At 37.5% G+C, this 14264-nt stretch overlaps 1 protein-coding gene across 1 annotated transcript in view; it reads right to left on the reverse strand.

Moving 5' to 3' along the window:
* CFTR (CF transmembrane conductance regulator) overlaps positions 1-14264 on the reverse strand; it is a 168373-nt gene that overhangs the window by 103464 nt on the left and 50645 nt on the right. Inside the window, exons 8-10 of the mRNA XM_059396522.1 lie at positions 10484-10730; positions 8515-8607; positions 1486-1668 (exon numbers count right to left, since the gene is read on the reverse strand). Coding sequence (XP_059252505.1) covers positions 1486-1668; positions 8515-8607; positions 10484-10730 — 523 coding nt within the window. The remainder of the gene's footprint in view (positions 1-1485; positions 1669-8514; positions 8608-10483; positions 10731-14264) is intronic.

Here is a 14264-nt window from a genome sequence, read left to right on the forward strand (position 1 = left end):
CTCCTCCTATGGTTATCTTTTTATTTTAATAGTGAAAATTACTACTAATTCTATATAAGAAGTAGAAGGAAAAATAATACTTAAAAGGAGGAACAAGTTCTCCTAAGAAGAAAATATACAACTATAGCTACTATATTTAAAAGGCCTATTTCTAAAAAAAAACAAGTAAATAAATAAAATAAAAAACCTGTCTCACATGTAAAAAACATAACTGGAGAGAGAAACAACCAAATTGCATTAGTAGCATTGTGGACACCAAATTTAACAACTATTTTCTGCAGCATTTTGTTTCCCAAGTTTCAAATTAAATTCTCCAAATATATCATTCTTCCCATGTTAGATATTAATGAATGTCTTTCAAGAATGTTTTTTAATTTCTACTTTTACATACATTTTTATCTTAAAGCTTCAGTGGTCCTTCCTTCCTTTCCCTTTCACCCCTGAGTTTAACCTTTCAGCTATTTTTGCTTTATAACCTATTAATTTTTGTCAGACATATCTCTAAATATTCTTGACTTATTTAAGTTGGGATAGGGGTAGGGACTGGGAAGCTGACCAGCAATGAATAAATCAACATTCCTATGTATTTCTTTCAAAAAGCTATCCTAGTCAGTAATTTTTCCTCATAATAAATCCTAAGCAAGTCTGAGTTCATTCCCTAAAATCCTAAAACAACCAAATAAGGACCTTCTGCCTATGCGGTTCCGAGGTAAAAATCTATGCCATGATTTTCCTGGACCAGCCCTGAAAAAATGTCTATGCCAAAGATGGGTAAAAATGAATAGTTCATTTATTCAATAAAGTTACTGAATGTCCACCATGTGTAAGACACTGTGTTCACTTATATGTGAACTCTAAAAAAACAAAAGAAAGAATAAACAAACAAAAATTTTAAATGCCCATAAATACAAACAAACTGATGTTTGCCAAGGGAAGAGGTATGGGAAGATGGGCAAAATGAGTAAAGAGGAGTGGGAGATACAGGCTTCCAGTTATGGGATGAAGAAGCCCCATGGATGTGTGATACGGCATAGGGAATAGATCCAGTGATATTAGCATAGCTTTGTGTGGTGACAGACGGTAGCTACATTTGTGAGCACAGTGTAATGTACAGAGGTGTTCAATCGTTATATTGTACCTCTGAAATTAAGGTAACACTGGTTGTCAACTGTGTTCCAATTTAAAAAAGAAAAACATTTTTAATAAATATAAAGATCAACATGTGGAAAAAAAAAACACTGTGTTGTGTGCCATGTATCACATAAAGATGCAGAAGAAAAAGTCACTGGAAATAAGACAAAGGAAAAAAAAGACTAAAGAATATTATCAGTGGAATAATTTACATTATAAGGGACACTCTATCCAAGAATTCTCCTATTACCAATGTTAGAATTTCTCCAATACATCCTCTTACACTACAAACTAGAAAAAGAAAGAAATGCATACCAAATTAAGTTCTCAATGATGAGAAATAGAAGACATTACCTTGCCTGCTCCAGTAGATCCAGCAACTGCCAACAACTGTCCTCTTTCTATCTTGAAACTGATATCTTTCAGGACAGGAGCACCAAGAAGTGAGAAATTGCTGAAGAAAAGGCTGTTATCAGCATTGGAAATTTTTCTGTCGTTACTGTTTTGTTTTGCTTTCTCAAGTAATTCCCCAAATCCCTGAAAAAAATATAGAAAAATACAAAGGTAAGTTTTTCAGGTATTATCAATAGGTATTTTTGAAACAATAGGTATTTGGTTCATGTATTAGCACATAAAGCACATGGCATCTGATCCACACTTTATAGCATGTAATTATATACATGAGTTCTAGAGTACATGATGGGAAACACTGAAATTTTTAATAAAGCATTTAATAGAAACATAACCTCAATATCCTAGATTGTCACTCACCCCTAAATTAAACTTTATTTAATATTGAAGAAAACATGTACCTTCTCCTATAGGCTGAGCAAATAAATGTTATCTAATCCTCAGCACAATAATAATATCGGAGGTAGATTTTCCAATTCACCTCTTTCAAAGCGATAGACCTTGTGACTCAGAGATGAAATGACTAAATTGGCCAGAGTGATTTACAACCCAATCTGACCTCTATTCTAACATGCCACTGGCACCTTCTTCTAAGAAGCATAAAGCATTTAAGTAGTAATTAAGTATAAATGTGATGAGATTGCCAGATAATTCAGATGAGTTCCCTTACAGGAGAATAGTGGGAGGAAGGAATTCCCTTTTAAAAGTGCCCTGCTTCTCTATTGCCCCATGGGGAGCTTTAGGGGAGCAGTCTTCAGTCCAGAGTAACCAGCCTCAAAGACTGATCAGGAAGATCCTCATGCACACAGTCTTAAGGAAATCGATTCCACATCCTCAGGCTCCAAATATACTCCTTCCTAAAATCAATCTGCCTGAGATCCGCTTGCTGTTTATCATTTCTTCTTTTCCACTTTCCGGCTCACAATCATACTTGTCTCACTTGACACAGAAGAGGAGTTTGTCCTCAGTCCTAAGTCTTATTGTGCTGTCCTTCCTGGAGTCTAAAATCTTCTAGGACCACAGAAAGGGATCACAGAAGAATAATTTTTTCATGAAAGAGGGTCCCATAGAAACAAAGCCAGGAATACTGAAGGAGGAAACATCTCATTTCACCTGAAGGCAACCTGTGGGTCTTACGAAGATTAGAATAAGATAGTAGAAATGAGTGGCAGGATAAGGCATTTTAATTAACTAATTCTTTGATAACTTAATTTTTAATAATTTAATAAATTTAGTTGGTACATATTAATTATTTGCATTGTAAGGTTGTGATAATTTTTCTGACATAAAGCAAGCTGAAGTCTTGATAATGAGAACTGACTTCATAAATTGATTTATTTTCCATAAACTAAATGCACCCAAACTATAATGCCAAAGTTTTGACAAAAATCCATTTAACATGATTAGACAATATGTAATAAACAGGAATTACATGTCTTGCCACCACTTAAAACTACATAAGAATTTATGTCAACTTCACAATGTGTCAGAGATTATGTGTCATAGAATTCCAAAATTCCTTTAGGTCAAATATAAGCCATGAAGTTTGGAGACCACTGCTTTGAGTTTTCATGATATGGACAGCTAACATCCCCCTTAGTTATCAAACTAAAAGCAAAGCTTTTAAGAAGAAGACAATAAAAAGTCTTTTTAAAATAGGACAAAGGCATTTGTTATTTTGTTATTCATTTTTTTAATATTTATTTATTTATTTTAGAAACAGAGAGTGTGAGCAGAGGAAGGGACAGAGGGAGAAGGAGAGAGAATCTCAAGCAGACTCCCCATTGAGCATAGAGCCTGACCCGGGGCTCAATCTCAGGACCCTGTGATCATTACCTGAGCCAAAACCAAGAGTCAGATGATCAACCAAAGGAGCCAACCAGGGAGCCCTCCATTATTTATTTATTTACCTCACAGATATTTATTGACCATCACCTCTGTCTTAAAGACCACTTCAGGGGCGCCTGGGTGGCTCAATGGGTTAAACCTCTGCCTTCGGCTTAGGTCATGATCTTGGGGTCCTGGGATCAAGACCCACATTGGGCTCTCTGTTCAGCAGGGAGCCTGCTTCCCCCTTGCTCTTTCTGCCTGTCTCTCTGCCTATGGTGATCTCTGGCAGATAAATAAATAAAATCTTCTTTCTTTTCTTTTCTTTTCTTTTCTTTTTTATTTGACAGAGATCACCAGTAGGCAGAGAGGCAGGCAGAGAGAGGGGCAGAGGCCCTGAGCCAAAGGCAGAGGCTTAACCCACTGAGCCACCCAGGCCCCCTGAAATAAATAAAATCTTAAGAAAAAAAATAAAGACCACTTCAAAAATCCCACATGGGAGAATAACTATGAGTAGATATTAATACTGAAACACACTTCGTGCTAGAACTGGAAATCACACCAAATTTTATAGGAGTACATTACAGAGGGAAAGCAACTCAGCCTGGAACTCGACCAAGTAAATGACATGCAGGCTGAGAGAGGAGGGATAGAAGTGGGATCTCACAAGACCAACAAATAAATGGTATAGGTGCTCCAGGAAGACAAATCTGCATATACAATGGTTCAGGCTTAAGAAACAGAATATGTCTCGGAAATGGTGAGTGGCCAGGTCAGATTTCTGTGACAAAATGACAAAAGATGTCCTTGGTAAGAAGGATAATGCAGTCTGTTGAAGGCAATGCAGTCTGTTGAAAGTGGGACTTTTAACCAATAAGCACTTGGACCAACGGGAGGCTTCTGTAGCTAATAATCTTTGCTTCTATTTACAGAAGTAAAATGCTTATTTCAAGACAATTGGAAAATACAAAAAAGCAGAACAAATAGAAATCACTTGTAGTACTACCACTGTGAAGAAACAATACTTAACCTTTCAACTGAAATTCCTCCCCTTTCTCAGGACGCCTGGGTGTCTCAGTTGGTTAGGTGTCTGCCTTCAGCTCAAGTCATAATCCCAGGGTCTTGGGATCAAGCCCCGCATCAGCCTCCCTGCTCAGCAGGGAGTTTGCTTTTCTTCTCCCTCTGCCCCTCCCCCTGCTTGTGTTCTTGCTAATTCTGTCTCTCTCAAATGAATAAATAAAAAATATTAAAAGAGGGTGCCTGGGTGGCTCAGTTGGTTAAGCTGCTGCCTTCAGCTCAGGTCATGATCTCAGGGTCCTGGGATCGAGTCCCGCATCAGGCTCTCTGCTCACCAGGGGGCCTGCTTCCCTTCCTCTCTCTCTGCCTGCCTCTCTGCCTACTTGTGATCTCTGTCTGTCAAATAAATAAATAAAATCTTTAAAAAAAAATTAAAAGAAAAAAATCCCTCTACTTTCTTACCTATATATATAAATATATATGATTTTATATATAAATATATACATATAACCAGGGATGAAGGGTACAGGAAAGCAAATACAGTCAATATTATTGTAGTAACTTTGTATGGTGACAGATGGTTATTAAACTTAGCATGGTGAGCATTTTGTAATGTACATAATTGTTGAATCACTATGTTGTACACCTAAAACTAATATGTCAACTATATTCCAATAAAATATATATAATTTTTCTACAAAATTGAGAAAAAATAAGGTGGTGATCCCCTTTTTCTGACTTATAATAAGTCATCAATATTTTCATATACCATTAAATATTATGTTTAATTTAATTTTTAGTGGTAAGATAGTATCCAAGAGTATGAATAAACTATTTGCATGTGCTTTGCTATAAATTGGAGAGCACATTTTTTTTTGGTATAAATTCCCACAAGTGGAGTTTTCAGAGCAAAAGGTATGTGAAAGTCCAAGTCTTTTCAATTGTAGTTCTAAATTTTTCTTTCATCAATAATTATATGGGGGTGCTTATTTTCAAGAACCCTTAACAATACTGATTTTTTGGTTTTAGACTTGTTTTAACTTTTTTTGTGTGGTTTTATAGTTGAAAATGGAATCTCACTATTGATCTCACTTTTATTCATTTTCTCCCTAATGAGACTGAAGAGTTTCCATGCTTACATGTCCCCTTAGTTGTACATGAAATGCTTATGATATTCTTTGTTTTTACCCCATTCTTGTGACATATTTTCATGTATCTGGCTAATAGTTAACAAGTCATTGTAACATACTGAACTTCAGTGTCTGGTGTTGTTGAGGGTATCAAATGAGATCATATACATGTGAAAGCAATATATGGTAAGGCAGCAGTCATTCTTTTTTGTTTTGTTTAAATATGGAGCAGTATGGTGAGTGGCAAAGGGTTTTGGAGTCAGAGAAACAGGCTGACCTTTTAGCTCTTCCCTAATTAGTTATCTTTGTTCCAGTTGTTTAAACTAAGTTTCAGCTTCCTAATAAGTAAGTAGTAATTCTACCCATTGCCAGGTTTGGACTGAGTATGGAATCATATCTAATTCACCAAGGACTTGCCCCTTGGGTAACTGGGTGAATGGTGACACCAGCAAAGGTAATAGCAAATACACTGGAAGAGGCAGGTGTGTCAAATTTGGTGAGTGGTGAATGTTAAGTGCTTGAGGAGCATGCAGGAAATTCAAAAAATATATGTAAGAAGTAATGAAAGAAGCTGGGGCCATAAATTTGCCTTTAAGACCATCAGCACATTGATGTCAGTTGGCCCTGAGCTTGAAGTCACCCAGAGAGAGCATGAAATGCTAAAAGAAAACCTAAGTGGGACCCAGTGCCCATCACCATGGAAGCAGCAGGGAAGAGGTAGAAGTTGTGATCTGAGGATAAAATAATATGGAGAGAGTGGTTACACTAAAGCTAAGTCATCAGTTCAAGAAGAGAGGAACTGTTTTCTTGGGTTGGCAAGTGCAGAATCCAGACTGCAGTAGGGAGAAACCCATGAAAGATGAGGAAATGACAACAATTGTGGCAACACAGGGACAGAGAGAGGAATAAGGTTTAGAGGATGAAGCTGGGTGGGCAAAAACAAGAGAAGACTTTTTTCTAAAAAACTGGAAAATATTTGAATGGGAAAAGGAGTCAGTTGAAAGAAGTCATTGAAGCCTCTAGAGAGAGGACTGCTGGCCTCCTCTTCTAAGAAGATGAAGCAAGGTCGTAATAGTTCAGTCAAGGGCGGGGGGAAACATCTGTCTTTCTCGTAGACATGAAGGAAAGAGGAACACATAATTCCGAAGGTGAACAGGAAGCTAGAAGCATTCATACATGATAATGGCTTCTCCTTTCTTTCTGTTTCGTAGGAGGAAAGGCCATGCAGATAATGAGAGAAGTAGGGATTCAGGAAAGTGGTAAAAATCTGGAATAGCTTCTGGGGAAATGGTAAAGAAAATTAACTAAAGACAAATGAAAAGATTTCCCAAGAAGGTTTACAAGCCCCACTGAGGTTGAAACAAGAGCAGTGTAAAGCTTACAAATGATGGAGGTGTGTTATTTTTCCCAACACCTACTTCACCAAGGTCCATAAAGTAATGTTTTGCAGCAAAGGATTCAGTGGAAGGAAAGTGGAATTGAGAGAGCTGTAGAAGAACTGAAATGACTGGTCTTGGAATAAGCAGATGTTCAAACAGGCAGGGTCCAAAGGGAGCACTGAAGAAACTAGAAACCTTGAACCTGAAAGACTACAGTACAGGTAGGATTTAGAGACAGAGCTGAACGGTTAGGAAATTCTGGGCTGGGAACAAGATTTCAGAGTGTAACATTTGCAAACAAGCACCACTATCCTGAGCAAATATGATCAAAAAGTATCCGGAGTTTGGCAGGTGATAAAGACTGAAGGACAAGGATATAGCCAGATGGGAAGCAACAGTCGGGTGAATGGATTGTAGACTATGACTTCTGGGTCCAAATTCTGGCTTCAGTTTCTGACAGGTGTGTGAGCTGAAGCAGGAACTTAGCCTTTCTTAGCTTCCATTTTGTTATCAGTAAATTACTTAGGTCACGGGAATGTTAAGTGAATTAAATGAAACAACACGTTTAAAGCACTTATCCTAGGTCTTGGCACAGAGTAAGGTTCTGAACATGCCACCTATTTTATAAGATGGAAGAAGAGGGAAATGGAAGATTTTCACAGCAAGCAGGGAAACAATTTTGTCTGAAATTGGGGGTGGGGGGAAATGTTAAACTTCTTATTTTCCCGTCATGCCTAGAATGGCCTTTGAAACTCCTAAAAACAAAGAAGTAAAATCAATCTGATCCCTTTCTGACATGACACTTTCCCACAAACAATTTTGCTAAGCAGATAAAGAATTATTCTCTAATCTGTATCTTCAGAAATGAAGTAAAGTGTAGTCCTGGCTATCAAGCAGCTTATATAAATAAAACCAGTTTCAGATATTTTGGAAAATGTAGAAATAGGATAGTGGTTTCATAAACTCCTATCTTTACTCAACAGATATAAATGATAATAGGAACTCAAGAGTTGTTCTCAATCATCAAATATTCCTTCTTGAGAGGCTGAATATCCTTGATAATATTTTTCTGACTTGGAGATATATAAGAGAATTTTTAAGAGGGAATGGAAATAAGTAAAAATAGAAAATAACACAGGCATGTGTCTTTCCAACATCTTTATGTAGACCACTATGTTGCAAGCACGCTGGACAGGAAAATGACAAAACAGAAAGGAGCATTTCTTGAGGAACTATTATGTGCATGGTACTCTGCTGAGCACTTCACGCTTCATGCTTCACAACAAACTTGCAAGAAACCAGGCACTGGTTGCAAGGGAAATATTAATATTTCATTTTATGGCTGGAGAACCAAGTTCTCCACAAGTAATTTGATATTGATTACACACAGAAGAAATGGCAGAGCTAGAATTCACGCCCTGCTCTTGCTGAGCTCCCAAACCTATGAGGCTGGCATCACTTCCCAATCGTAATTGATCGAGGAAAAGTAGCAGCTTCCCTCCCAGAGCTACAAGTTCAATTATCATTCTAACTTTCTTGTCTATTAGGATGAAAACCAGATTCACAAAGGAGAAAATGTTGAAGTATTTAGAGCAAACAATTAAAGAAAGAATTCTGACCTCCTCCCAGAAGGCTGTTACATTCTCCATCACTACTTCTGTAGTTGTTAAGTTATATTCCAACGTCTTATACTCCTGCTTTTGTAAGAAATCCTGTTTACAAAAGAAGGCAAAAACATATTGTAGAACTAGAATAGCATTACTGCATTATTACACCTATTTTACACTCTGATGGTTCTGTATTCTGTATTTGGATTTTATGAAGATTACTGAATATATTAGAAATTACTTCTTAATAAAATAATTGTTCACAATGTTCTAAAGTTAATTTGCCAAGCACTTGGATTTATTACATTTGAAAGGCACTTTTAAAACGTGTGCTATTTTATAAAACTGGTATTATACATTAGATTGTAACACACAACTGATTCTTCCTTCCATTCTTACATATGAACCTGAGTGATAAATTTATAAGGCCTCCCTGAGTTACCCACCAATGTACCTCAATTCAACATTAGGACAGACAGAAAGCTAACGTCTTCACATCTGCAACACCCTCCTTATTAGAAGCATCGACAGCATCACTTCTCTGGGTTACGTAAACGTATGAAGATCTGATATAACTGATTTGAAAGCATCAGAACCTTGACTCTAAAAGAAGGGCTTTATTAGACATTGGTAGGGTTCTATGAGGAAAGGTGGGAGTGTCAGGAAGAATTAAGTGGCTATATCCTGAAGTTCTCACTGCAGCAGGTATAGAGGACAGCCTGCTCCTTGCCTCACTTTTGCTTTTTCTCCTCTAGTCTTCTCTCACTCACTATCTCTGTTTTGGTTTCTCTCTTCTTCTCTGTTTTGTTTCTCTGCCGGTGTTCCTGTTCACTGACTCTCCCGGTCTTTGTCGTGTTCTCTCTTTGAGTCTGTATGTATGTTCATGTTCTCTCTCTCTCTCTCTCACTTGAGAAGGGTTAACAGACGAAATAAGATTAGTCCAAGGGCTGCTATGGTTTTGAACTACATTCTCCAATTAGTCTAACTCGGAGATCTCAAACTCACATATTTTCAAGAAGATAAACTTAAGGAGGGTGCCTGAGTAGAGACTGTGTAGAACTAGAGAGGGAGGAGTTGCCACAGTTTTTAAGGAAAGAGGACCCACTTCCTACATATTCCAATTCTTCAAAAGAAGATAAAATTTATTGTATATGTAACATCCCCCAACTTTTAAATGCTCGCAACTAATGCAAATAGGTTGTTTGTTTTTAATTTAAAGATCAAGTAGAAACAGTTTCAAGCCCAAAATTAGGTCCATGGGCAACCACTGGCAAAGTCTGGCCAAGATTACATAATGGCAGAATGACCTAAAAGTGGCTCATGCTGCACCCTCATTTTTCCTTCTATCACAGTGATTTTTTTCCTGGTTAAATATTTAAATGAATATCAAAAAAGTATAATAATACATTTTTGATCTGCACATTAATTATAAAAATTATAACCACACAGAAATTCATGCTAGTGATTCAATTAGCTTTCCATATACTGGGTATAATCACCTGAGGGCTTTAGAACTTCTCTTCCAAGCTACCAGCTACATCAGCATTGCCAGCGTGTGACATAAAATGCCATTCTCATCTATCTTACATTCTGGAAAGTATTTTGAAAATTTTTTCAAAAGTTTAAGGTGAATACTCTTAGTTTTAGCTAGAATATTTTATAACTTCCTGGTCAATTTTTTGCACATTCGCCAAGTTCATTAGAACTGATCTATTGGTTGATTACTTAAAAAAAAATTCTCCAGAATACAGAAATAGTATTTTCTTCAACTTCTTTGATTTAAGAGAATCTCACAGGCCTTCATTTATTTCATTGGGCTTCATCACAAGGTCTCATTAGACCACACATAGATATCAAGATAGGAAATCCTGTGCATCGAACCAGCCCAAGACCAAGACTTCATTTCCAGAGAGTGTGCTTGCTATAAAAGTTCAAAACTGTTCTAAAATCATTGCATACGATGCAATGTTAAGTACATTACCTGTATTTTGTTTATTGCTCCAAGAGAGTCATACCATGTTTGTACAGCCCAGGGGAATTGCCGAGTGACTGCCATGCGCAAAACGATGCAGAATGAGATGGTTGTGAATATTTTTCGGAGGACGATTGTTTTGATCAGTGCATAGGGAAGCACAGATAAAAACACCACAAAGAACCCTGAGAAGAAGAAGGCTGAGCTATTGAAGTATCTCACATAGGCTGCCTTCCGGGTCAGTTTCAGTTCTGTTCTATAAAAAAAAAATATATAAAATTTGGGATTCTTATTAACTTTTCAAATACCAGGCATCTTGGAATGTAAAAACCTGACCAGATGCTCTCAAGGCTTTCTGTCTGTGTTCTGTTCCTAGCACCACCCTATATGAGCTGTGTGATTTTGGGCAAGTTATTTAATCTCCCTGGGCCTCAGTTACCTTCTCTGAGAGTGGGATGGTAATGAATGCACCAGTGTCTTGGACATCATATCTGTAAACATTATTTTTTTTTAAAGATTTTATTTATTTATTTGACAGACAGAGATCACAAGTAGGCAGAGAGGCAGGCAGAGAGAGAGAGAGAGAGAGGGAAGCAGGCTTCCTGCGGAGCAGAGAGCCCGATGCGGGGCTCGATCCCAGGACCCTGAGATCATGACCCAAGCTGAAGGCAGCAGCCCAAACCACTGAGCCACCCAGGTGCCCCTGTAAACATTATTTTTATATTATAATTCATAATCTCAATTACTATTTCTATTGTTAGGATAACAATATGTTAATATCTTTAATCATTTCATTATTAGTTTGTAAGATTAGTAAGACTTTGATTCCAATTTTTTATTTGTTGGTTGGTGTTTCAAGCAGTTAAGTGTGGAAATGAGGACAACATTGTAAGAGTTATAAAGGAAAATGTGATTTTTCCTTTGTGATTTCCTAATGGATTCTTAACATTTTAGAAATTCTAGCTTGGCTTTGGGGAACAACTGAAAACAACATCTAAGCAACAAAGGTGTGGTTTCTCAAACCTTAGCATGGGTGAAAATCACCTGAGAAACTTGTTAAAATACAGCCTCAGGCCCACCACTGAGAGATACTGACTGAGTCTTCAATAGGCTTCCAGAATCCATGTTTTAAACTAGAACCCAAGCAATTCTGTTGTAGGTAGCTTTTGAAAAGTTAGAAAAGAATAGCTACTCTATCCTCTCTCTCACTTTAGTATAATTACTTGCAAAAATCATCTTTTTAAAGATTTGATTTCTAAGTAATCTCTACACCCATCCTGGGGCTCAAACCCAGAACCCCACCATCAAGAATTACACACTCCACCGACTGAGCCAGGCAGGTGCCCTTGCAACAATCATTTTTTACTTCTGATCTTCTAGTCTGAACTGCAAATGTGAACTTTTTTTTTTTTTTCTAACACATATCAAAGAGGATTCAGTACTCTAGCAGACAGAAAACAGGGAGTGCCGATGCTGGTAATAAGAGAACAAAGCTGTCTTCAACCTCCACCGCACTCTGCCAGGACCAGAAAAATTAAAGTCAGTTATGATCCTCCTCTTCGGCTCTTGCTGGGAAAAAGGCAGCCAGGAACAGAGAACAGAGGGTTCTGTGGCGAAGAGCAACACAAGAGCTGTGCCTGGCATCTGGGGGCTAGTTTCACACATTTGTAAAATTCAGAGAAGTTCTCATTCTCAAGTGGTAGAATTCAGGGGAAAAAAAAAAAAAAATATATATATATATATATATATATATATATATATATATTTTTTAGTCTGAAAAAAAGTCTAATCCTGAGCACTCTGATAAAGGAAATTAAGTTCCATGTGCCCAACCTAGACAGTATTCACATTCTAATGTGGTCTAAGGCTTCTTATTTCAATCATTTGGCACTGAAAGCAGACTGGGATTTTGGAATCTCATTGGGGTTTGACTCCTGGTTCTGTCAGTGATAGCTATGCCATCTTACATACATCCACATGTGTAGAAGAGAAACACACAATCTCCAAGGCAGAGACGTTGCCATGATAAATGAGAACACAGCAGAGGGCCTGGCACTAAGAATCTGCCTAGGATCCTTAATCTTCAACAGAAAAAAAAAAAGAATAATATTGGCTAGGCTGATGTTAATAAAATGCTAGAAAACCCTGTTCACCAAAATGTTCACAAATTTATGAGAATTGTTGTTGAAATGTGTTAGAAACCATTGAGGAAAATGGAAGAAGTGGTATGATAAGAAAAGAATAATGGACTCAAGAACATTTATAGGGATCACTTATAGAAAGCAGTATTCTCCACAATAAAATACCTTGTACTTTATGAGTCATAAAAATATTTTATCAGTTTCTTATTTAAAAAAAAAAAAAAAAAAAGAACTTGAAAGTGGCTTTATTACAGAAGAGCAGTAAAGGAGCAGATTGCCAGGGAGTTTTACATAGTCTCTGCCCAGTTCAATAGGGGCCTAGGCTGAGGTAATCACCCCTTCGAACATATCCTGGCAATTTCTTTCAGAATATCACATTTTATTTTTTTGAGTACAAGCAACTCTTGTTTTCCCATATTTATGTCAGCCCTTCCCAGCCTTTTTGGGTAACAATTTCATGCCAGATTACAGAACCAGATTATACACGTTCCAACCAACCATTTGGTATTACAATTGGTCAAACAGAAACACGAAATAGAAAGGATGAATTTCATCTTTTGAGGAAGAAAAATAAAAACCAAAGTCAAGAAAAGTCAACACCTAAAATGACCAGGAGTTTAAGTTCAGGTCTGAGGCAACCGGATCTTCTGATCAACTCCTCATCCCCTTCTTGGTATGCCTGTGCTTACAGACACAGAAGTGACCAAGGGGATAAATCTGATGAAGAACTGCTAATAAGAAAAACAACTTCAACTGACTAAACAACTCCCTAAGATCTTTAAGGATGTTTCTGGAAAGAAAATACAATTTCTTTCCTGGATTTGTCTTGAAAGGCATAATAAAAACAGGTGACCAATGACGTTTGGGAAATATTTACTCTTTCACTCTTTCTATTTACATGGCAAAGGACTTAATATTTCAGCATTTCTTTTGTTGTTCCAATCACACACCTGCAGCTCAGTTAGCACTGTCTACCAGTATCAGCAGCCCCAATTCCTCATAACCATATTCACACCATCCAAAAGGTACTCTGCTTGTACACTTTTTCTCTGTGAAACTCTCTTGTGCTATAGGACCTGAAATTATCTGGTCTTCAACAGTAGTACGTCTATCATTGAGTCTCCTAGAATCCTTTTCGACTGCAGTTTGTAGAACATGGACATTGACTGAAAAAAAAAAATGGTCTCACGGCTGCAGAAATGTCCTAATTTATATTGTGCCCCAAACTGTCACAGGAATCATATCTCAATCTGGGCTGTACTTTTTTGCTGGATATAATCTTTACTGATCAGTGAAAGAGAAGATATCTGAGGTGAAACAAGACTAGAGACAGGTGCCAAGTACTGATTCTTTTTTTTTTTTTTTTTTTTTATTTGACAGAGATCACAAGTAGGCAGAGAGGCAGGCAGAGAGAGAGAGGAGGAAGCAGGCTCCCTGCTGAGCAGAGACCCCGATGTGGGGCTCAATCCCAGGACCCTGGGATCATGACCTGAGCCAAAGGCAGAGGCTTTAACCCTCTGAGCCACCCAGGCACCCCCAAGTACTGATTCTATCTCAGGTGATGGCTTTGTTGCTTCAGCTGACCTCTCAATTACGAGGTTTTTAGAAACACAATTTATGGATATTACCTGCATTATTACTCTTAGGTT

This window comes from Mustela nigripes, chromosome 4 (assembly GCF_022355385.1).
Source record: "Mustela nigripes isolate SB6536 chromosome 4, MUSNIG.SB6536, whole genome shotgun sequence".
Taxonomy (NCBI): domain Eukaryota; kingdom Metazoa; phylum Chordata; class Mammalia; order Carnivora; family Mustelidae; genus Mustela; species Mustela nigripes.